The sequence below is a fragment of the Lycorma delicatula genome, chromosome 2 (assembly GCF_047948215.1).
Source record: "Lycorma delicatula isolate Av1 chromosome 2, ASM4794821v1, whole genome shotgun sequence".
NCBI classification, from domain to species: Eukaryota; Metazoa; Arthropoda; class Insecta; order Hemiptera; family Fulgoridae; genus Lycorma; species Lycorma delicatula.
Genome location: NC_134456.1, coordinates 39,108,738 through 39,131,748, shown reverse-complemented (window position 1 = coordinate 39,131,748; position 23,011 = coordinate 39,108,738). Strand labels below are relative to the sequence as shown.

General features: G+C 38.4%; 2 protein-coding genes across 2 annotated transcripts in view; one reads left to right on the top strand and one right to left on the bottom strand.

Annotated features, from left to right (window-relative positions):
* Nucleotides 1-17,461, bottom strand: part of LOC142319795 (uncharacterized) — a 47,904-nt gene extending 30,443 nt beyond the window's left edge. Inside the window, exons 1-2 of the mRNA XM_075357480.1 lie at nt 17,257-17,461; nt 16,052-17,168 (exon numbers count right to left, since the gene is read on the bottom strand). Coding sequence (XP_075213595.1) covers nt 16,052-17,168; nt 17,257-17,426 — 1,287 coding nt within the window. The 5' untranslated portion in view covers nt 17,427-17,461. The remainder of the gene's footprint in view (nt 1-16,051; nt 17,169-17,256) is intronic.
* The window catches only part of LOC142319869 (uncharacterized), a 535,079-nt gene that overhangs the window by 233,559 nt on the left and 278,509 nt on the right, over nt 1-23,011 (top strand). The window lies entirely within an intron of this gene.

The window sequence follows — 23,011 nt, the reverse complement described above, 5'->3', positions numbered from 1 at the left end:
CTGACAAGTGCATTTTGTATGATTTGAAGCTACAATTTTTCAATTTATTGTAAAACACTCTCCTCACCATTTGCAACAAAATCCGATAGTAGATAAATCTATTACCAGATCGTGTCGCGGGCCTTGGAACCACTACATTCAATAAACGTAACTAAATATCGTTTTCTATCTTGTTTACTTTAAAAGAAAACATTTTTTAAAAAACAATAATTAGTTACAAATTTATTGATGGGGGTTTAAAGTGTTTTTTGTTTTGTGTATGTATGTGTAATTTTGTGTTGTTTGTTTAATGTGTTGTTGTCCTGAAAAGGACAGTATAAATAGCTACCTGGTATTACTCGAATGCTACATCGAAAGCTTTACCAATTAGTCCTTTATATACGAGTTTTAATTTCATAGATACCATTTTTTCTAATTCATCCTCATTAAGCATTTCGGTAAAACGTCTTGGTAAATAAACGTTAAATGGTTGTTCTTCTTCACCATCTCGTAAACGACATACTATGCTCTTCCCATAACGTGTAGCGATTTTCCTTAACCATACAATTTCATAAGGTTTACCGATAGTGAGATCACCAATGCTTTTTGTTTCGAAGTTGGTAGCAACAAGTCGCTTATTCAAATGATGAATAAAATCTTTTCTGTTACCGTCAGTCATGATGATGTTGTTTGTCCAAGAGTTAGCTGTAGAATGAGACTACGGCGATTACAAATGGCTATTTATACCCACACATCTGCTTATCAACATCCGCAATCGGTATTCCAAGAATCGACAATTAATATTTATTTTAATTGCTTAACAACATCTGGTTGAGCCAATTATTTTTATTTTAAGTTCTTATCTACTAATCACATCCGGTCGAGCCAATTATTTCTTATCAACGCTATAAATAATTTTTTATTGTTATCGTCACGATAAATAATCCCACGTGTCAATTAAAATTATCGTCACGATAATTAATTCCACGAATTGAACCAATTATTTTTTTTATCAAAGTCATAAATTATTCTTATCAATATTTATTTTAATTGCTTAACAGCATCTGGTTGAGCCAATTATTTTTATTTTAAGTTCTTATCTACTAATCACATCCGGACGAGCCAATTATTTCTTATCAACGCTATAAATAATTTTTTATTGTTATCGTCATGATAATTAATCCCACGTGCCAATTAAAATTATCGTCACGATAATTAATTCCACGAATTGAACCAATTATTTTTTTTTATCAAGGCCATAAATTATTCTTATCAATATTTATTTTAATTGCTTAACAACATCTGGTTGAGTCAATTATTTTTCTTATCAAAGCCATAAATTATTTTTATTTCTTATCAACGCTATAAATATTTTTTTTTTATTGTTATCGTCACGATAAATAATCCCACGTGCCAATTAAAAATTATATTTTCCTTATAAAACAGTAATCACAAATAAACAAACATTTACCACCACCAAAAAAAAAATACATTTGTTTGAGTTGCGTTTCCACACCACCCAAGAGGTAGCAACTGCAGCGCGTTGAGATTTTTTTTATGCGAGTGATATCTCTCCCCAATAGGCCTACAAACACTCGTGCAAAATTTTACAAACTGATTTTTATATCCTCGTTGAACTCGTCAACGTCACCGTTGGCGAGTTTTTTCTTTCCATAATAAGTTAATTTCATCGAATGATTTTTTACAACGTTCAATTCATCGTCGGTAAATCTGTTTGTATACGTCTTTGGTAATAAGGTTTGAAAGCTGTCCGGTTCATCCGATTCGCTGTCGAACAATATTACGCAAATACGGAGTTCGCCGTATTGAGTAAATATCTTTCTCATTTCCAACAGTACGTAGCTAACACCGATATCAAGATCGGTCAACCTCCTGAACGGTATCTTCTTTAGAAAACAATATTCATCGTTGAAAATGTTAATAAACGCTACGGTGTCCATCTTAACATTCGCAGTGCTCACACTCGAATGGCAATTGCAAGTGTTATTTACCTTCTTACCCCCTATTTCCACGACAATTTTGCAAAACAACCGATAGAGTTCGTTACGATCGATAACTGTACAGGCGAACGGACTTTCCCATAACACTTCGTATTTATTTGCACGTACCATAGCGTGCATTCTTTTCACGTTTTCAATAATCAATTCGCACGAACATAAGTATTCTGGTAGACCACGACCGCAGTAGTCGAATTTCTTACAATCGAAAGCATGTATTTCATCATTAACATCGTAGTGGGTGGTAAGCATCATAAAACAATATTTGCAAATATACGATGCAATAAACCTCAATTCGTTTACCGAATCGCTAAACGTTTTCATCGCTGCTATATTGGATCGTCACTATAGTGAATATAATGTCTACACAATCCGTCTACAGTATCTATTTTTAAACTGTCTAAATATTCTTGTAAACCGTCGTGAAGTTCAGCGTAAGTGGCGTCGTAATTGAAAACCACTCTAACCGTATTGAAACGGTGTATGTCTGCGGTAATACTTGTTGCGTGAGGAAACGCAGCAATTGTAAGTTTCATAAGATGACGCAACGTTCTTACGCGACGATTTGGAAAAAATCTAATCGTCCACACCGATGCGGCTATGTCAACGTCCATCGCTAAACTGCGGATGGAATTACACATCGGAAGGTTTTTTAAGGGGAAAAAATAGGTTTACTATAAAACACTCTCCTCACCGTTTGTAACACAATTGATAGTGGATAAATCCAATATCATATCGTGTCACGGGCCTTGGAACCACTACATTCAATAAATGTAAATAAATATCGTTTTTTTTTAAATTAAAAAAAACAATAATTAGTTACAATTTATTGTATGGGGGTTTAAAGTGTTTTTTTTTTGGCTACACGTGTAATTTTGTGTTGTTTGTGTAAGGTGTTGTTGTCCTGAAAAGGACAGTTTGGGAAAGACGATGAGGTGACTAGTTGAAATAGATTTTTATATAGCCAGTCACCGCTTGTCTACACATCCCACATGGAAGGTTGTGTTGTATTAAATACCGTACACAATCTATGCAGAATGTGTGACCACACGGTAGTATCGTTGCTCCTACACGTGCAATCAGACATATTTTACATCGCAGTGTACTGGTCAAATCTTCATCCCGTATAACACCTCGTTCTACTGCACATTTCACATTTCTTAATGCCTCACTAAGCGATTCTAAAAAGGGTACATCTGCACCCTTCACACTTGAGATACTACGCACCAAGTTTCTAATACTGGTAACAACTCTTGCTTTAGCAAGTTCGAATGATGTCGATGTTCTCTCACCCATGTTCGTCTGATGTGCAGCTGTGTTGTGAAATGAATGATGTAGTGAGCAGAGCGACAAATATATATACCTTATCAGTGCTATGGACCCTGTACTTCCTGTTATTTCCCGCTTGTTATTTTAAATTTAAAAAAAAACGGTTACGTTTCCACACCACCCACGAGGTAGCAACCGTGGCGCGTTGAGATTTTTTTTTTACATGAGTGAAATCTCTCCCCAATAGGCCTACTGTAAAACACTCGAATCTTTTTTTATATTTTTTTTAAATTTTTTTTAATTTTTTTTTTATTTATTTTTTTATTTTTTTCATCAACATCTTGCAGCAGACTGAGCTCTACAGCGGTATTCGACGTGGAACAACATGTTCAAACGAAAGCGGTACGTTTTCCTTGATGCAGTTTTGACAACGAGTTGAGTGGTGATGCACATCCATCCTTTCGTTACACCAACAACATTTTACACACAATTCGTTGAAGGAATAGTAATAACCGTTTTTTGCCAATTCCTCTTTGTTTTCCGCGTTTGTGTTCGCAAACGATCGCAATCGATCGGCTTCTCTCACCAGATCCAACGGCTTTTTACACATCTTCAACCACTCCATGTAGAAACAACCGGTTTGTAACGCACATTTTCCACTCTCCTTGTGCGTGTGGTACGGACAATTTACGATATAATTTGAATTAGGTTTCGGTGCGCCGTCCGGTATCTGACGAACATCGTTATGAAACTGTCGCAAAAATTCCACTTTCTCCAACCCTTTGGTGTGTATTGTGGCAAACTGCGAACATAACGCCTTCATGATATCGTCGTTGTATACGACTTCGCCGTAATTCCAATCGATTTTGTGAAAATTCCTCTCCAACCATCCGACCATCCGTTTGTATTTAGATGTCAACTCACACTTTGGGTACGGTGATCGAAAGTGAAGAATCATATAGTTTCCATCACCGACAACAGCAAGTTCTTTAACTATAAACTCACCTCGTTTGCCGAGAAAGCCGTGATACTCGATAACTCCTTCCATGACGATCGCTCATCCGTGTATGAGGATGGCGATATGTAACCACCAACGATGTCTATGAAATCACAATGTTGGTGGGGGATATCCCTTCGTTCCCCTTATCCGCCTTCTTTTTGTCCTTCTTCTTCTGCTTCTTATTGGACTTGGTCTTTGTGATCGTGTGTTCAACTGAAGAAGGTTTATCATAAGATTTTTTACGCGGATTTCTCCTTTTGCGGATCTTCGTTGGTTTCGATTTAACCTCCTTCTCAGTCGGTTTCGTAACTTCAGGATGGTGATTGATGTTATGCAAAGAATCGTTCATGAATAGAAACGATTGAACGTCGTCTGGCGAATATACACCACTTCCTTCCATGACGGATGCTCAACAACTACTGATTTGTATGCGTGCAGTCGGATTAAGCCTTTTTATACTTTCAAAGTAGAAGTGGTGGGGGTTACCCCCTCCACATCTTCTTCTTCCTCGTTTAGAGGACCATCATAGTCATCATCACCATGTGCATGTAACGTCATGTTACGTAATGAGATTTTGGTAGCGTTTACCTTTGGTAACACTGTTGTCCTCGCTGAAGGTAATGATGTCGTTACATTCACTATGTTTTTCCTCTTCAATGCGGTTTTGTCGATGTTTACCTTTGGTAATACTGTCGTCTTCGCTGAAGGTAACGATGTAGTGATGTTGCTAACTACGTCAGCAGACAGGTTTTTTGAAGATGATGGTGGTGATACGGTAGTGTTGTAAAAAATGGACAACACCTCCACAGACGATGAATTACACCATACTAACGGTATGTTAACCGGTGATTGTGTAGAAAAAGTCACTCTACACCGTATCGGTTTGATCGTTGTACAAGATTCATGCGAAAAGTCACCCAGTAACAGTGTTACGATTATTCCAACTGCAATACCCGTTTTAAATATGCTAAATGTTATCAACCATTTCGTAAACTGTCGCCACGTAGCTAATATTTGCTTTTTACCTTCCTCTCCCCGTCCACCACCTAATTGATCCATCTCAAATACCACCGGCATTACATACGTTTTTTCACTATTCCACTGAGCGGAGTGTACGTGACGATGCTATCATGTATAATGAGACAGTAGGCAGTCGTGTTGGCCGGTATATTGTTTTTAGTATCGAAATCGATACGTACATCTACTGTTCCTGTTTTAAGCGATTCGTTCTGACGGGAACAGTCGATAACTATTAACGGTACACTGGTCTTGAAATCCGCCAAACTGTAAGCGGGACATTCGTCCTGCGGTTTGTTATAATACCCGGACCGAAAGCTGGCGAACATTTCATACATCATATTCACATCTCCCTGTAGATTGTCGTACGGATAGTACTGCGAATTCAAATACAGACGAACGTTTACCAACTCGCACATATCGAAGTTCGTCAATGATTTTGTAGCTTTATCTTTTCTGTCGGTCTGTAAACCGAATATCACGTATCTTGGTCTCTCCGTTTGCGCACATGTTTTTACCGTCCATGAATGTATGTTTGTTTGTGGTAGAGCCGGATATTCGTGGATCTGCCATGTACGAAAAGCAATAGCTAACGGTCTATCTCGTTCTACTACCTTCAACAAATGCAATCGCATCGTATCGGCAACGTGAACATACGGAATTTTCCACGCTATCTTAGTCACTTTCAACTTGGAATCAGGCGCCTCTTTTGAAGACACTAATGCGTTCACGTCGTTGGAAGATCTAAGCAAAACCAATTCTTGTTTGACGTTCAATATTATGTGTCTGTAGTCTTCGGCGAAACCCATAAGCATACGCAGCGGTACGTAGAAGCAAAATCTTCCCGTGTTTTCTTCCAAATCGAACTTATCCGACGCTTTGAACTTCCACCCGAAATTTTCCAAAATATTTTCTTCGCTTTTACGCAACGAAAGAATATTCTTTATCGTTGTCGTTATTCCTAGCTTTTGTACGCGACACATTTCCGTACCGTTTATCTCGTATCGTATCTCTTCGAAGAGAAACGGTATCGCGTTGTTTGTTAACCACGATTCCGTTGCCTTTTTATCGCCTGCTTTAGTAGTTAACGCACCTTCGACCATCAAATAGCTTTTATGCGGTAAAGTGTACACATCTTGTTGGTGTATCGGAATCCGGATTTCATCGTTGTTGTTGTAAGTCGACGAAGCGTACGGTAGATGGGTATGATATTCGTACTGTGTGATCGTGTTATCGAACGAAACACTTTCACCGACGTCCAACATATTCGCTCCTGCCATTACTGTTCACCAAAACTGTAAAACCAAGTTTACGAAGAAACAACACGTTACGCGATGTTAACGCTTTGGTGTTTGCACGTCGACTGATCGGTTTGCGTGTCGTTTCGCTACTAGTACCAACGCTGTTGTATATTAACCCCATCTATTGGCTTTCTTTTTTACTTCGTTTTCCTTTGTAAATGCAATCTCACCGTAACGGTTTCACCGCGAAAATTAATCGGTTTTCCGTCTTGATCGGTAAACTTTATAGCGATATCGTCTAAGCTCTTCGTATTCACCGGTAGATAGATTATATTCTTCGGCGATTCGATTATTTTGAAACCTGGCGGTACGCTTAGCGTGAATTCGTGCAACACGTGTCCCTCTGATCCGTTTGTGTAGGAGCCTCGTATAAGGTTGCATTCGACCCGTACGGTGTTCACGTTGTTAATGGCAACTGGCTTCGATGACTCGTGCCATATATTCGCCGTCAGATTAGTTTTCTCGAACCCCAACAACGGTGCTAAACTATCCGTTGATGTCAAATCGATGGCAGCGCTGCATTTAAGTTCGCATTTTAACGTGTTGTTATTCGGACGCATAAGTAAATCTATTTTGCTTTTGTCTTTGAGTTCATCGCTCAAGCGTTTGGCGATATCATCCACTTCGTACGATCCGGTCGCTAGTGTCAGCTTAATCGGTTTTTGAGGTTTCTTTGGTACAACAGTAAATGTGTTGTTGATTCCCTCTTCGACATTTGGAATCGAGTTGTATGTGGTTAAGTTTATCAACGCCAATTCCCAATCGCCATCAGACAAATCCAATGGCGGAAAGAATGTAGCGTGTAAGAACGACGTAGTTCCACTTATGCAAAACATGTTTACCTGTAGGCTGACGAATCACGACTGAGAAATTCAAGACATAAATGACCGCAGATAACCGTGTTTATACTCTGTCTGGCGTTATAATTGAAATTTATAATCGAATCGAGTGGAAAATAACGTATCAATTCGTTAGGTGGACGCAGATTACCGAAACTGTCGAAATAGTCCACCATCCGTCCACGTTTTCTATAACATACCCAATGTGTTCCATGACCAGTACTGCGGTCAAGATTAACTATCGCAGTTTCGTTAATCTTCGGCTGTGTAGGTAATGCGTCCAACATGAAGACCCCTCGAAAATCGGTTATATTTAGTCTTCTCGCGTACCACATTAGTTCTATGTTTGATAGCGGTCGCACTGGTATTCCCTTTATTGGAGACGACGACGACGGCGACGACGTTTTTTTTTACCGCCCATCCCCGATCCGGTCAAAGGGTAGGGCTTAAGGTATAATCCCTGCCCTGCAGCGTCGGCTTTTCGTTTCATCATTTCGACAAGGCGTTTTATATTATTCCTTTTTGTTCGTCTTCTTCGTCTTCGTACTCTTCCACCGCCGAACTTTGCTTTTAATTTCATCGCGTTTGTAACCGCCAATGCCGTAGCTTTTTCCGCGATACTCGAATCCTTAGCTTTAACTCTTTCCCAAGCGCTATCGGCTAATTTACGATCTGCTGCCGCTCTTCTTTCGTTGTCGCTGTACGTTGCGTATGCGATATCGTGTTCTTTACAAGCGGCGTCCAACTTGTTTACACCGGGATCGCCTCTCTTTAATCGTTTTTTTAAATTCGTTCCAGGTCCGCAGTACTGATAACCCGGAATATGTAACTCTATCGGTAATAAATCGACCCCTTTGTTTACGACCGTACCCACCACCTTTTTGACACCTTTTAATGCTTTATCACCGATATAGGATCCTAACGCTCCTGCAGCTCCTGCTGTTAGAGTTGTTAACAGTCCACCGCCTCGTTTAAGACTGGCTATTCGTTTAGATCTTCTCACCTTATCCTTTTGAACGGGAGAACATTTTGACCTCCTCACTCTTGCCATGTCGGATAGACAATGAACTTGTTTACAACATTCTACCATCTTACATTGGATCCATGTTCGACAATCATACCATATTTTTATTCACATCATCCGAGACCGGGGGACGTATCATATTTTTATTCACATCCTCATTCTTCAATGTCTTATCAGTGATCGGAGGACGCACCATATTTTTTTGTCACATCCTCGTCCTCCGAAACCGGGAGACGTATCGTATTTTTATTCACATCATCATTCTTCATTGTCTTATCAGCGATTGGAGGACGCACCATATTTTTTGTCGCATCCTCATTCTCCTTTGTATCTTTACTATTTAGATCTGTGTTTGCAGAATCGCTTTGGTGATGATTGTCAGCGGTTAATATACGCATAAGCGATATTTGATTTAAGTTTCTGTTAGCGCTGTCATTAATGTTTAATACAAATTTGTAAAAATTAAATAGTACGCGTGTTAAAAGCAAATTAATTATTTGCTTTTCATCGAAAAGTTTTTTTTTTAAATAGTTGACAGTAACGACGTCCGTCTTTTCGACAGGATCACCGACTCTACATATTCGCTTATTTTGGATATCCACAACACCGTTTTTAATCGTTAAAATCCCATTTGTCAATTTGTCTACGTATGACTTTGTAGTGAGATCTGTGCTATTAATTGGTGCACCAGCATTTGCGATAACGCACCCTCTCGCGTTAATTCTCTCATTTGTACCGAAAAGGTTTTTCCGTAAATAGTCGACAGTTACGGCGTCTGTTTTTACAATTGGATCGGCGATATCGCACAATCGCCTCTTTGAAAAGGAGAGTGCGTTGTTGTCCATCGGTGAAACCGTCGGTAAGTATTTATTATTCAACTCGCTTTGCTTTACGAACATTTTCTTAACGTGACCGATTGTTGCACCATCATCATCTTCAACAGGCGGTCCGACGTTGCACAAACGTCTTTTTTTGATATCGAAATCTCCATCGGCGGTTTTGTCAAACGTTTCAACAATCCGAGTTGGTGGTGGTTGGGCGGTTGCACTCCCAACGCGAGAACGTCCGAACTTGTCGATACTCATCTTCAGACTGTTTAAAATAAAAGGTTCCCTTTACTACCTTCCTTTATGTATCCGCTTTCTTGCAGTTCTTCTACGATTGAAACTATTTCGTTATTATGACCGGTATGACCCGCACGTTTCGAAGCCAATAAAAGTCGCAGTCTATCGCACAGTTCATTCGGATCGTCCCAGTAAACGTAATCCGGTCTAACCGTTTTCTTCGCTCTCATCAACAGACCCGATCCAGTTATTGGACTTTCGTCGTCATGACCGCTTTCCGACGAAAGATGCGTACGAGGAAACAGTCTTTTGATAATATTCTTGTACTTTAACGATCGACTGGAAATTATGCGACCGGTATTTTGACTTTTATGCGCCTCAGTAGTTTCTAATATTTTCTTATAGTTATTTAAATCTTTGGTTGTATAATCTACAGGCTCATTCAAAAAAATCAATTGATATAAACCTTTGGAACCGCTATACGTCTTGTTGTCGATAACTATTTTATTTCCTTTGAACTGGAGTGGTTTTGTTCCGATCATCCATTGATCGTCAATGTTTTTAACTCCGTAGACGTTGTCTATTTTTTTACCTTTATCCGTTACGGTAAGATCCAAGAAATGTTTTGCACGAAACCCCATCGTTTTCGGTGTCGACGGGTCTACAGGTTTCACGAACTGTTTTTCCGACGTCGGCGTTTTAAAGAGTCTTCTCATAACCGTTGGTGTCTCTTCCACCTCCTCCTTTGCATTCTCTTCTTGTTCTTTTTTAACATCGTACTTTTGTTTAAACGATTGATTAAGTTCTCGGAGCGGTTCGACAATAGGCTTAAATTGCTTTTCAATATCTTGTTCCGATTCTGTTATTCCTTGCGTAATAGCGCGATGTTTTCGTTTAATCGAATCTCGTATTCTATCGATTTCCATTACCAACTTCGCAGACGACGACGAGGATGGCATATCGACCTCGTTCTTGTTCGACATCGTGGTTACGAATGATCGGAAAACAGTCGATCACATCACCATCCTAGTTCCACCGATCTAAAGAACACTGCATGTTTTTTGGTTCTGCGTAGAAAACGTATAACATCGATTAACGAAACATTCATTCTTGTCAGACGACGATTGGTATTGCACAATTCGCGGTAATATTGTGTCACACCCTGATCGATAGACGGTATCATGAGTTTCGTGCTTGTGTCTTTAAAGACAGCAGCCCTTTTTACATTTCCAACCCACAGCGGAATATCCACAACCGTTGAGTGATCGCGTTGTGGTACCTTTGTCAAGTACCGTGTGGAAAGTCGTCTGATCGGATGACGGTCACCTTCCGAATGTAAATGCAACAGATAGCTATTCAACAACCAAAATTCGTCCGGTTTCGCTCCTGCATATTCGCACCATTTTCGCAGCAGATCTTCGTTTTGGATTTCAAACAGTTCGCGTCGTTCGTTGTACCTCAATCCGAACGAATCGGCGTATAATCGCAACGTAGGTAGCGCTTCGTTTAGAAATTCGCCAGAAAAGAGCGCCTGCGCCCTGTTGTTCACGATGTCGAACGGTAATCCTCCTCGTCTTATCGGTAATGTTTCCGGTACGTCGTCGGTAAATTGTACTCCGTAAGCCGTGTCCACAAAACATTTTCTACCGTATGATAACGCTAAGCGGTACAACGTTTTTGGCGACCTGATCGGAATAGTTCGTTCCGTGATCACTATACAGCATCTCGCTCCTTCTAGACGACTACCGTATTCCAACATGTGCATGTAAACGTTTGTGTAGTCCATAGATGCATGTCGGTTTCGAAGTTCCAATAAAGGCTTTTTGTACACGAGCGGAGAGGGTCTAAATCTTGAAATAAAGTTCCATCCGTGTCGAATTGTGGTGTTGAACATGTTTTTATCGTATATCACCAGTTCAATTGGCATCTCGTATTTGTCACATTCTTCTAAAAATTTTAACCATATACGCTTATTGAAAATCGTACCTTCACTAGTAATCATCAACAGAACGACCAACGGATAGTCACGATTCATTCTTTTTACATGTCGCCAACATCGTCGGTCTTTATTTTCACAGTAGTTCACTTTACGACAGACGTAGTTACCGCAAAACTTCTGACGGTCGCTAAAATATTTGGAACACAAGTTGTTTTGCGGTTTTTGCCTAAAACGTATCGCGTTAGCGTACGGTGTTCCGTCCTCGTAGGTGTGTATGCTTGCCATTGTTACCGACTATCAACTGATCTCTTTTACAAAAACATCAAAGCCTACTCTATATCGTCCACCGTCGATATCGCTCTCCTTATCCACAACCAAAAATCCATGAGGTTTTCTCCATGCAACACCACACAGACTTTTAAACCGATCGAATTTCATATCGGTATTTACATGATCTTGATATATGTGACGTAAGTTTAGATCGTCTTGTTTGAATATAAGAAGGAGATTTGCGTTGTCCCGTACAAGGTGCTTCCCGACACTGGAATATGTCTGTGTCAAATAAAAGCTATCTATGTTGTTGTGTCGCCCCATCGCAAAGTACTTGCGAATATTATGTTGCTTTTCGCAAGCTACATCGTCGAAAATCATTATCGAGTTCGGTTCCGCTTCGTCGGGTGCCATCACATGATCGTTTTCTGAGTATGCAAAAAAGCCGATCTCCGGGACACCAGTCATGACTTTTTCTAGAAACTTATATTTCGGTTGGTACAGCGATTTAGAAAACACGTAAATATTTCTGAATCGTAAACCGTCCGGTGAGAACAGCAAGTTGAATAGGACATTTGTTTTTCCGCAATTAGACGGTCCACAGATAATACATCTGATTGTATTCGGTAGAAGAGGTCCATGACGAGTCCTTTTTCCTTCTCCACACCCGGCTCCTGTATATTCGTCGAAGTTTTCTAGCGTAATATTACCGACCTGTTGACGTTCCAACTTCATGTTTATGACTGATCGATTCACTACACCAAATCCGCCTTATGTATCCAACTGTTGTGTTTTCCATCGAACCCTTGCCACTTTACAAATAGCCTATCGCCTTTTCTTCGTAAGACTTTCTCGACTAAATAAACATTATTTGTAACGTTAGTTTTAGTGAGCTCTTCAGCGTAAAATTTACCGCTCACCACCTCACCGTGAACATCGATCAACGTGTAAGTACACGGACGCGTATTATCATGTACCTTATGTACGATAAATATTTCATTCGTCCAATTCGGTAGATATCCTTTGGCGAATGTCTTTTTAAATTTGCTTATACGCACTCGATCGCCGACATTGTATTTCGGTAAAGTAGGTTTTCGATAGAGTACCGTATTTAACCGCTGTAAAACAGCGGCTTGGTTTCGCTTATTTACATCTTTCGGTTTCATTCCCATAGTGCGGTGACTGGTGTTGTTGTATTTTGCGATCAATTTCGGTAGTAATTCTAACCACCTGTAGGTTCCTTGTTCGGTAAATTTTCTCCACATCATCGTTTTCAGTGTTCGATTAAACCGTTCGACTATCGACGCTTTTTTATCCGAATGTGTGGAATAGCGATTTATATTGTACGACTGTAATAGTCGTTTAACCGACGGATTGTAAAACTCTTTACCCAAATCGGTTTGAAAATGTCGCATCTTCTGTTTATCCAATATGGGTTTGAGGGCTTTAGCGATCTCCGTACCGGTTTTGGTTTTAATCGGTACGGCAAATGCTAGTTTAGAAAAACAATTTATCATCGTCAGTATGTAACGATAACCTTTGTTCGATTTAGCATACGGTATCATCTCAACAAGGTCAGCTTGATATAGGTCTGAAATACCTTTAAGTTCAACGCGTCTTGTGGGGTAGTTTCGACGCGCCTGTCGATGGAGCTCTTTAGCTATTGACGCCTTGACGTTCATTGTTGTACTGACCGTATTTCGTGTGTGTTTGTTTTTATATTATTAGATATACACTTTATTTCATATTTTTTTACATTAAATTTTTTTGAAAAAAGTGATTTATGTAATAATTTTAAAAAGTCATTTATATTATTAGAAATATACTTTATTTCATATTTTTTACATATAATTTTTTTTTCACTTACAATAATTTATTACATAATGGTTTTATTTTAAATAAAAGAAAGGCAATATATATCCTCATGATAAAAAAAATTAACAATAGTCATGATCGTGGGCTATTAGGGTTTCGTTTACGGTTCTTGGTCTACAATAGTCATGACCGTGGGCTATGAGCACTTCGTTTACGGTTCTTGGTCTTTTTTGCGGAGTGTTGTCGTTATTGTTGGGTGGGAGTTTACGTTTCTTTTTGTTTATACTGTAATGTCCGTATGGAACTGTGTTGATTTTATTTTCTAATATGTAACGTTTATCGTCGTAAGGTGAAAGCGATTTCTTTGACTTGTTAATGGAAAATATATTGTGCAAAGTGCTTATGATTCCGTACGCGCTTGTATACGTAACGGAATCATTAAAAAGACTTTTTTTGTACAGATCGTGTCTAAGATCCTTTGCAATGGATACTCTAGGAATACCCTTTGCTACATTCTTCTCTTTCTTGTCGAATTCGAGAATGCTATACATCTTAGCACGAAGTCCGACAAATTCACGAATAGCTTTTCCATTCATTTCGTCTTTGAATTTACCAAGTTTTTTCTTATTGGTATTACTAAAACATGCGTGATCGCGAGGGTAATCTGAAGTATCGAACCGATCGATATCGTGAAGAATATCGTTGTAAACGTTATCGGTCACGATATGATACATCAGACTGTCCGTATCGGTCATTAGAAGATTTATATTATGACCGTACTTTTCCACCATGTAGTCATAGTGGAATTCGTACATGATCATTTTGCTAATGTCCAATACGGTAAATCCGATGTAGATCGGACGATTAAGGAATATCTCCGTTTTCTTTAGACTTACCCCAACGACATCCTTGTTATAGATGTACCAAGCCTTAACTCTCGGTTTTGCAATCACCTTATCCAATTTACGTTCGTTAGTGACCAGTTGGAAGTCTATTCTGTTTCGTACGTTTTCTAAGGACTTACCGTACACCGCGTTGTTCATCAACTTAAAAAAGTCCTTTTCAAAACTGTTTCGTGCTTGTGCACGCTTTTCAGTATTGAAGTCGATGTACGGTTTCAACCAAGGCGACTGGGAGAATTCCAGAACTCTGTGAATGTTTTTCACTTTCAGTCCTAGTCGAGTGTACAACTTTAGGTTTCTGTAATGTAAAACGTATTTTTGTTTGTCGTACAATGTAGTCATTAATTTTTTTACGGGACATCTCTTTATGTCCTTCAAATAGGGGGACAGCATATCATCGGTTGGTACTAATCGTTCTGGTGCAAGAGGGTAATCCTTGTGACGATCGTGCAATTCTTGTGGATACTCAAGATCCACTTCTAAGATGTAGCCCTTTTCACCACGATCGCAAACGCTGTTAATATCGAGATTGTCAATCTCTTCAGTACTCAACCACCTAAAATTAGCGTGTGGCAAGGGCTCAACCATGGCTGTCCCGTAAAGGTTGTTGCAATCGTAATATTGAACCCAGGATGTGGGTTCGGATGGGTCATACTGATCTGGAATGTTGGGATTGTTCGCCTTGGCGTACCTGTTTGATATCATGGCTACACCACCTCGTGTTCCTTTTTCGACAAACAGATGCATATCTATGTCGGTCAACAGTTCCAATTTTTGTCGGGTAAATTTTAACATGGCATTCCACGTGAAATGGGGGGTGGAGTAAAAGTGACAGGGGTCCAAACCGTAATATTGCATAGACGTACTTCGGAAATTTTCAAAGACGTCTGCCAACAATAATACGTCGCTAAGAAGATAAAGATCGTGGTAATCGCCTAACGTATTGCAGTCAAACGATTCCCACACGTTTTGAGCGTGGACGTAATCATCGTCCGTTATGTTCTCTCTTCTTAGCGTACTGTAGAATGCCGTCTGTGGTGGAAGTTGGGTTTCGAAAAACTTGTTTATATGGGTCATGTACTCGTACGGGTAAACGCCTTTACGGATTAAACAATCTCTTTTCTCGGGTAGCGGGTAACAGTTTGTGAGACGTTTAAATACGGTGTCTTTGTCCTGACAATCTTTTACAAGATTTTCCACAAGTTTTTCGAGCGATGACGAAAGAAATTGTAAAGAGTCCAAGAACCTCAACGGACCGACAGACAGTGACTGTAATCGCTCGGATGTGTTGGCGATACAGTTTATTTTTACATCGTCCTTATATTTTCCCAGAGCTTGAACTATATGATGACTATCGTAACCGCGGAGGTTATGAAAAAATACTGGAATATGCTCGGTGCGCTTACAATTTAAATTGCACTCGTTATGACATGCACCGAGAAACCGTCCTGTGGTATGCGAGTGATGACGTACACGTTCGTCGTTCAACTCACAATGACAAAGAAAACACTCGGTAGCCCTTTGAAATGTTTCAGTGTCTTCGGGAGTCATCACCATCGGTTTTTCGGTGATCATAATTTTGTGCAATCTATCGGCGTGACCGAGCAATTCAACCAGCATCTTTTCAACGATATTTTCACCATCGGTTCTCGCTCGGTAGACTACAGGACCTTCACAAATCTCCCCTTCCTCGTCGACGATTACATAGGCGTAACCGGACGGAAGATGATGGGCTACCTTATCGGTAAAACTAGTGTTGGGTTTAGGGGTGGCAGTGTCCATCGGATGTACAAATGATTCAAAGTCTGCATACACTGTATACGGAACGCGTAGTGTGGACGAGTAGTCCCTGAACTTCATCACGCATTCCTTTTCTTTAGCGGGATCGGGTACTCTTATCCTTTGTGCACCGTGTCGCTTACACTCGATCAAATGTTGGTTTAGGTTTTGTGTAGCGACATGTGGGTCTGATGAACTGAAACGGTGCAAACAGTAAGGGCAATATTGGCTGCTACCGCCATGTTTTGTAAGACCTGAAAGGAGACGAGATAGCCCATTTTTACCTGGTTTGGTATTTATAAGGCAGTAGTGAAATTTATCTCTCGTCTCCCCTGCAAGCAGCAATAGGTGTATGCAGTGGGTACGATCGCGGTTTTCGGTAACACGCACCGGGTACACGCGATCGTTATCTTCCTCATAGCCGTAAACATTGATGCTTATTGTGGGGTTCAACACCTCGAAGCGATCAATGTCTTTTACCTTTACTGGATATGATATCCCGTTCATGTTAATTTCATGTTCAAAGCGTGCATACCAACTCTGACGATAGTTACGACCTGGTTGGTCATGCAGGTATGCTAGTACGGACCATAGGAAACATTTTTCATCATGCGGATTTTTTACATTAACTATTGCCTCTCTTTTTACAAGTTTTTTTGGTGTTTTTATAAATGAACTAGAGGCGCCATATAACGGACGGTAACGGATAATATTTAAATCAATATAAATTATTTTATTCATTACCCATCCGCTGCCGTTGTTGATGAATTTGGTTAGTGTCTCTATAATTTTCTCCACTGATTCTATCCATGATTCTTCAACAACGTTGGTGTTATCGTCCAAATTTATCACCGTTCTAGTTTTTCCATGCAAGTACAAATTGATGAATGTTGTTTCTACTCCGTCTTCCAGATGTGTCCGCTTCATCAATTCAACATTTGCTGCAACGTACCTGTAGAAACAGAATAATTTTAGTACATATTGACTACTTTAAAAAAAACAGTATTTACAAAAAAATTAACGTTTTTTTTTTTAATTACCATTTTATGTTGCCATCAAAGCGTCTGCCTTCTTCCTTCAAACAGTTCAGGATGTTCTTCTGATACCGTAGAAGAGTTGAAAGGAGATACATCTCCTCAGAGTCAGACAGGTCCCATCGAAGACGGATGACGTTGTTATTTATTGCATGGATAACTACCGGTGATACCATTTCAATTTTTTTTGTAATATCTGAAACAAATTAAAATAACATATATCGTAACATTGTTTTTTTTGTGTGTTTCAGTGAATAACAGAAGAAGAAGAAATTTTTTTCATTATATATATTATTTATTTTATTTGTTTAAAAGTATTTTTTATTGCATTTATTTTAATTGTATAAAGTATTTTTTTAATTGTATTTATTTTAAAAGTATTTATTTTTTTTAAGTTATAAAGTATTTTTTTTAAATTTAATTAAATAATTTATTTGATTTGATTTGGTTGAAAGTTATTTGATAATACCATACTGTTCCATTAGTATTTATTTTTTCATTATATATATTATTTATTTTATTTGTTTAAAAGTATTTTTTATTGTATTTATTTTAATTGTATAAAGTATTTTTTAATTGTATTTATTTTAATTGTTTAAAAGTATTATTTTTTTTTTTAATTTATAAAGTTTTTTTTTAAATTTAATTAAATTTTTTTTTTGATTTGATTTAAAGTTATTTGATAATACCATACTGTTCCATTAGTATTTATTTTTTTAATTAATTAAAGTAAGACTTACCTTGCTAATTAAGATGAAATCTTTTTCATTATATATATTATTTATTTTATTTGTTTAAAAGTATTTTTTATTGTATTTATTTTAATTGTATAAAGTATTTTTTAATTGTATTTATTTTAATTGTTTAAAAGTATTAATTTTTTTTAATTTATAAAGTATTTTTTTTAAATTTAATTAAATAATTTATTTGATAATACCATACTGTTCCATTAGTATTTATTTTTTAAATTAATTAAAGTAAAACTTACCTTGCTAATTAAGATGAAAATGTAATGATCTCTCTCCGATCGATGTATTCACTTTCAATAACAGATTGCGAATGATGAAATCAAATGATCTCTCTGCGATCGATGTATTCACTTTCAATAACAGATTGCGAATGATGAAATTACACAAATTTTTTCACTTATTTACAAACACAACCGGATTTAACCAACGCAAGTTATAGATAAGAAATTAAAATAAATACGATTCGTGGAATTATTTATCGTGTCGATAAGAACAAAAAAAAAAATAATTGGCTTGTGGTTTTAATTATTAAAAAAAAAAAAAAACATTTTCCTTATCGCATCCGCTCTTATTAGAGACGACGTTCCAGTTCGCACGTGCGCACTAACGGCTAGTGCGCATGCGCCGATTCATATACAAAAACGGCTCGAAAGAGAGAAGAGAGAAAATGAAGAGGGAAGGGGCAGGATAGGCAATCGTGTATCGGAGACTGCAACGATGGTATAGAAACGGTGGCTATGTGTGTGTGTATTAATATTACTGTACCATAGCAAATACGATTCTTGGAATTATTTTTCGTGACGATAAGAATAATTTATGGTTTTGATAAAAAAATAATTGGATCAATTCGCGGAATTAATTATAATGACGATAACAATAAAAAATTATTTATAGCGTTGATAAGAAATAATTGGCTCGACCGGATGTGATTAGTAGATAAGAACTTAAAATAAAAATAATTTATGGCTTTGATAAGAAAAATAATTGACTCAACCAGATGTTGTTAAGCAATTAAAATAAATATTGATAATAATAATTTATGGCTTTGATAAGAAAAAATAATTGGCTCAACCAGATGTTGTTAAGCAATTAAAATAAATATTAATTGTCGATTCTTGGAATACCGATTGCGGATGTTGATAAGCAGATGTGTGGGCACGTACGCACTACCGGCTAGTGCGCATGCGCCGATTCGAATTCCAACGCTGCGATTGGTCAATCGGACAACTTCAGACCACGTCGGTCCCACAATTCTTCAGTCGAGCGCCGCATCTCGCACGGTAAACACCTCTACGTCACTCCGCTGACGCACGCACGCAAACACAGCCGCCACCGCCTCCCGGTGCACGATCCACGACGAGAACCTCTCTCCGTCGCGGTAACGCCTCCCGACGCCATCGCCTGGACGACCAGGATCATCCTCGAGGTACGTCTATATTCACTTGTGTGTATATTTATGTATGTGTGTGCGCGTGTGTGTGTGTGCATGTGTGTTTGTGTGTGTGTGTGTGTGTGTGTGTGTGTACAGACTGATGTTACGTTAAAATTCACAGCTTACGTAGAACATTTTTCACTCATTACATCAGGGAGTCACCGCAGCCGATTGGTTTAAGGCGTCAGTCGGTCGCGTCCCGTCATGACCGGGTTCGAATCCTCTAGCCGACAGAATTTTTTTCACTTTAAATATTATTTATTTAATTCAAATCGACCGCCACACAACAGTGATACCAACCTTTGAAATATTTCTTCAATATATAAACATGTCAACAAAAAATAAATCAAGTTGGTAACACTGACTCACTATCGACATAAAATAAATCAAGTTGGCAACACTGACGGGGTACCGGCGTCAATGACGTCACAATCCAAGATGGCTGACCACAGCCATCTTGAATTAGTGACGTCAGAAGTGACGTTTCCAAGATGGCGGACGGCCGCCATCTTGGAATCCAAGATGGCGGACAGCCGCCATCTTGGAATGACGTCATTTTTGACGCCGTACCACCATTTCCGTACTACTAATATTAAGTTATATTCAATATTGTTTTGTGTTTTAACTCACCTGGTTGAAATAATTTTCTCACTGTAATACTTTTAATAGCGCTTCTGTGTTCTACATTCTTACTCATTTTTATCTCCTTCTTCTAAGCTTAATTCTAATCTTATTCTGTTAATTGTTCTACAATCTTATTTCGCTTTTATTTTCCCTTTACTTTTAAAATCTATACTACATTTAACCTATAATTTTTCGTTAAATATTATTTTTAAATTATTGATTTATAAATCCGTTTTGAAGCCTGTTTGGACTTACGGACATGAATTGTGGGGTAGAACGTGCAACAACAATATTGACAAACTTGAATGCTACCAAACAAAACACTGCGGAAAATGCTCAACATACTCTAGAATATAAGTAATAGCCTTATATATAATGACCTTAAGTTGTAACGGTTCGGCAGAAAATCTCTGTGGTCAGCCTACGGTATCAAAATCATTTAGATCGACACCCTAACTATTTAGCGGTCAATTTATTAGATAACACGATCAGTGATTTTTCTAAGATTGCTGTGGAACAATATTCTTGGTTTGCCTTATCGTTTTAATTAGGTGACTTTATGGTCTGGCCGTACGGAGTGCTCTTCTATTTTATTAAGTCACAAGCCGCTGGGTCTGTGGCAACTTAATGTTAGTTCAAATACATCTCATTTCCTTATTGTTCAATTATCTTGCTGAACAGATTTTAAAGTTTCTATGTGGTTATAATAAAAAAACAATTATGTCGACTATCTTTCTTATTTTTTTTTTTTTTTTTTTTTTTTTTTTTTTAACTGAATTTTTACGGGCATCGACTGCTAAGGTCATTAGCCCTCGTCACATTCTTTAAAAGAAATTATTATCTCCATCAGGATCGTCATATGTAAGGGTGTAAAGGGCCTTTACATTTTATTTAAAAACACAAACTTCACAATAAACATTAAAACATAAAAGACTAGGACAATCACAAACACTTACGGGGTGTAAAGGGCCCCAATATTAAAATTTGAGATAGGTTCTCAAAAGACCATGAAATTAAAATTAAAATTAAACTTATCAATACCATATCTTTCTTTCTTTCTTCTACGAAGTCTCATTTATAGTTTGTTTAAGCACCCTCGGGGCGACTAGAACCGCCGTTGAGCAGTATATCAGTCGTGCCAGGGTGCCGTGGCAGTTGAATCCTTCTTATATCAGGCCATAGGCATGCACGGCGTACACCCATAGCCTCGCGCCCTCAATCCACCCTTGAGGGTTACCCATGCCATCATCGGACACACCCCGATTCACTGCTCTTGAATGCAGGTGAGCCAAAATGGCCTAGGCAAGAGGGCTACCTCCCGTCACTATACGTGCCACGCTTCGAGACTCCCTTATATGTATATATAAAACTACCGCTTAGAGTATCATTTACCACAGCTTTAAAATTCCATTTTATAGACTTATAAGAAGTCCACTGGCGTGTAAAAATGCAACTATATTTTCTTCATTTCCATTATCCAGATCAGCACTAATATTATTTGTAAGACGGAACCTCTTTCTGAGATCCTCATATATGGTACACTCTTCTATTAGATGCTTGATTGTCAGTGTTTTATTACAAACACCGCACATTGGTCTCACTTCGCCGGTTAACAAATATAAATTTGTTAATCGCGTGTGACCGATTCTAAGTCTGGTCACCGGTACTTGTTCACGGCGAGTCAACTTAAAGTCGCTTTTCCATTTATAAGGAGAAGTTTTAACTGAGTTTAATTTTGTATTTAAACTCCTCCATTCAGCGTTTCACTTGTTTCTTACTATGTTTGTTAGACGGTTTTTAACATCTGCCACTCTTACAGGAAATGCATCCAAGTCATCGCAGACTATTGCCTTTCTGGCAGCTTCGTCTGCGATTTCATTACCTGTAATACCAGCATGCCCTGGAGTCCATACAAATACCCATCGCTGTCCTCGTTGTTTTAGTACGTATAAAATGGACAGGATGTTTGCAATTAGGACATCCTTAATGTTCTTGTTCCGAATTGCGACGAGTGCACTTAATGAATCGGAACATATTAGCACTCTCTTTTCGCAATAGTGTTCAGTGTAGCGAAGAGCTTGCTGAATTGCAGTGAGTTCTGCCGTGTAGACACTGGCCACATCTGGCAGTCTCCAAAAGTGGGCTTCTTCATTTACATATATCGAGCATCCAACACCAAGTTCGGTTTTAGAACCGTCAGTATAAATTCTAATATGTTCTTCGTAACTACTGACGGTTGCTAAAAATTCCTGCTGGATGATCACTACTGGTTTCTTTTTTATTTCTCCTTGAGAGAGATCCAAACTTGTATTTACCGCTGGCAAGAGCCATGGCGGTATTTCTCTAGTAGAAATTGCTAGTGTCTCTGGTATAGCAATTTCATATTTTCTTCTTAATTCGTGGTACCTAATTCCGGTTGGTCTGGAATAGGTAGCACGATGTTCATATACTGCAGCCATAGGATGATTCGTCAACAATTTAATATTTATATGAGCAGGGAAAGCCCATACATTTGCTGCATATCTTAACAAAAGGATCTCTCTTCTATAATGTAGTGGCATTATTCCGGCTTCAGACATCAGACTAGCCGCCGGACTTGTGCGGAAAGCGCCTGTTGCATATCTTATTCCGCTATTATGAACTACGTCTAACTTTCTTAAGTGCGACTTTCTAGCGGATGAATATACGATACATCCGTAGTCTAGTTTAGATTGAACCAATACTTTATACAATCTCAATAATGTCTCTTTGTCTGAGCCCCAATTTAAATTAGATAAACATTTTATAATGTTTAGGGCTCTTTTGCATCTATCACTCAAGTCCTGTATATGTAATCCCCATGTAAGGGATTTATCCAATACTAGTCCTAAATATCTTACGCTATCTTTATATTGTATTGGATTATCGTCAATTGTCAACGAAGGACTTTCATGAGGAATTCTCTTCCTACAAAAGT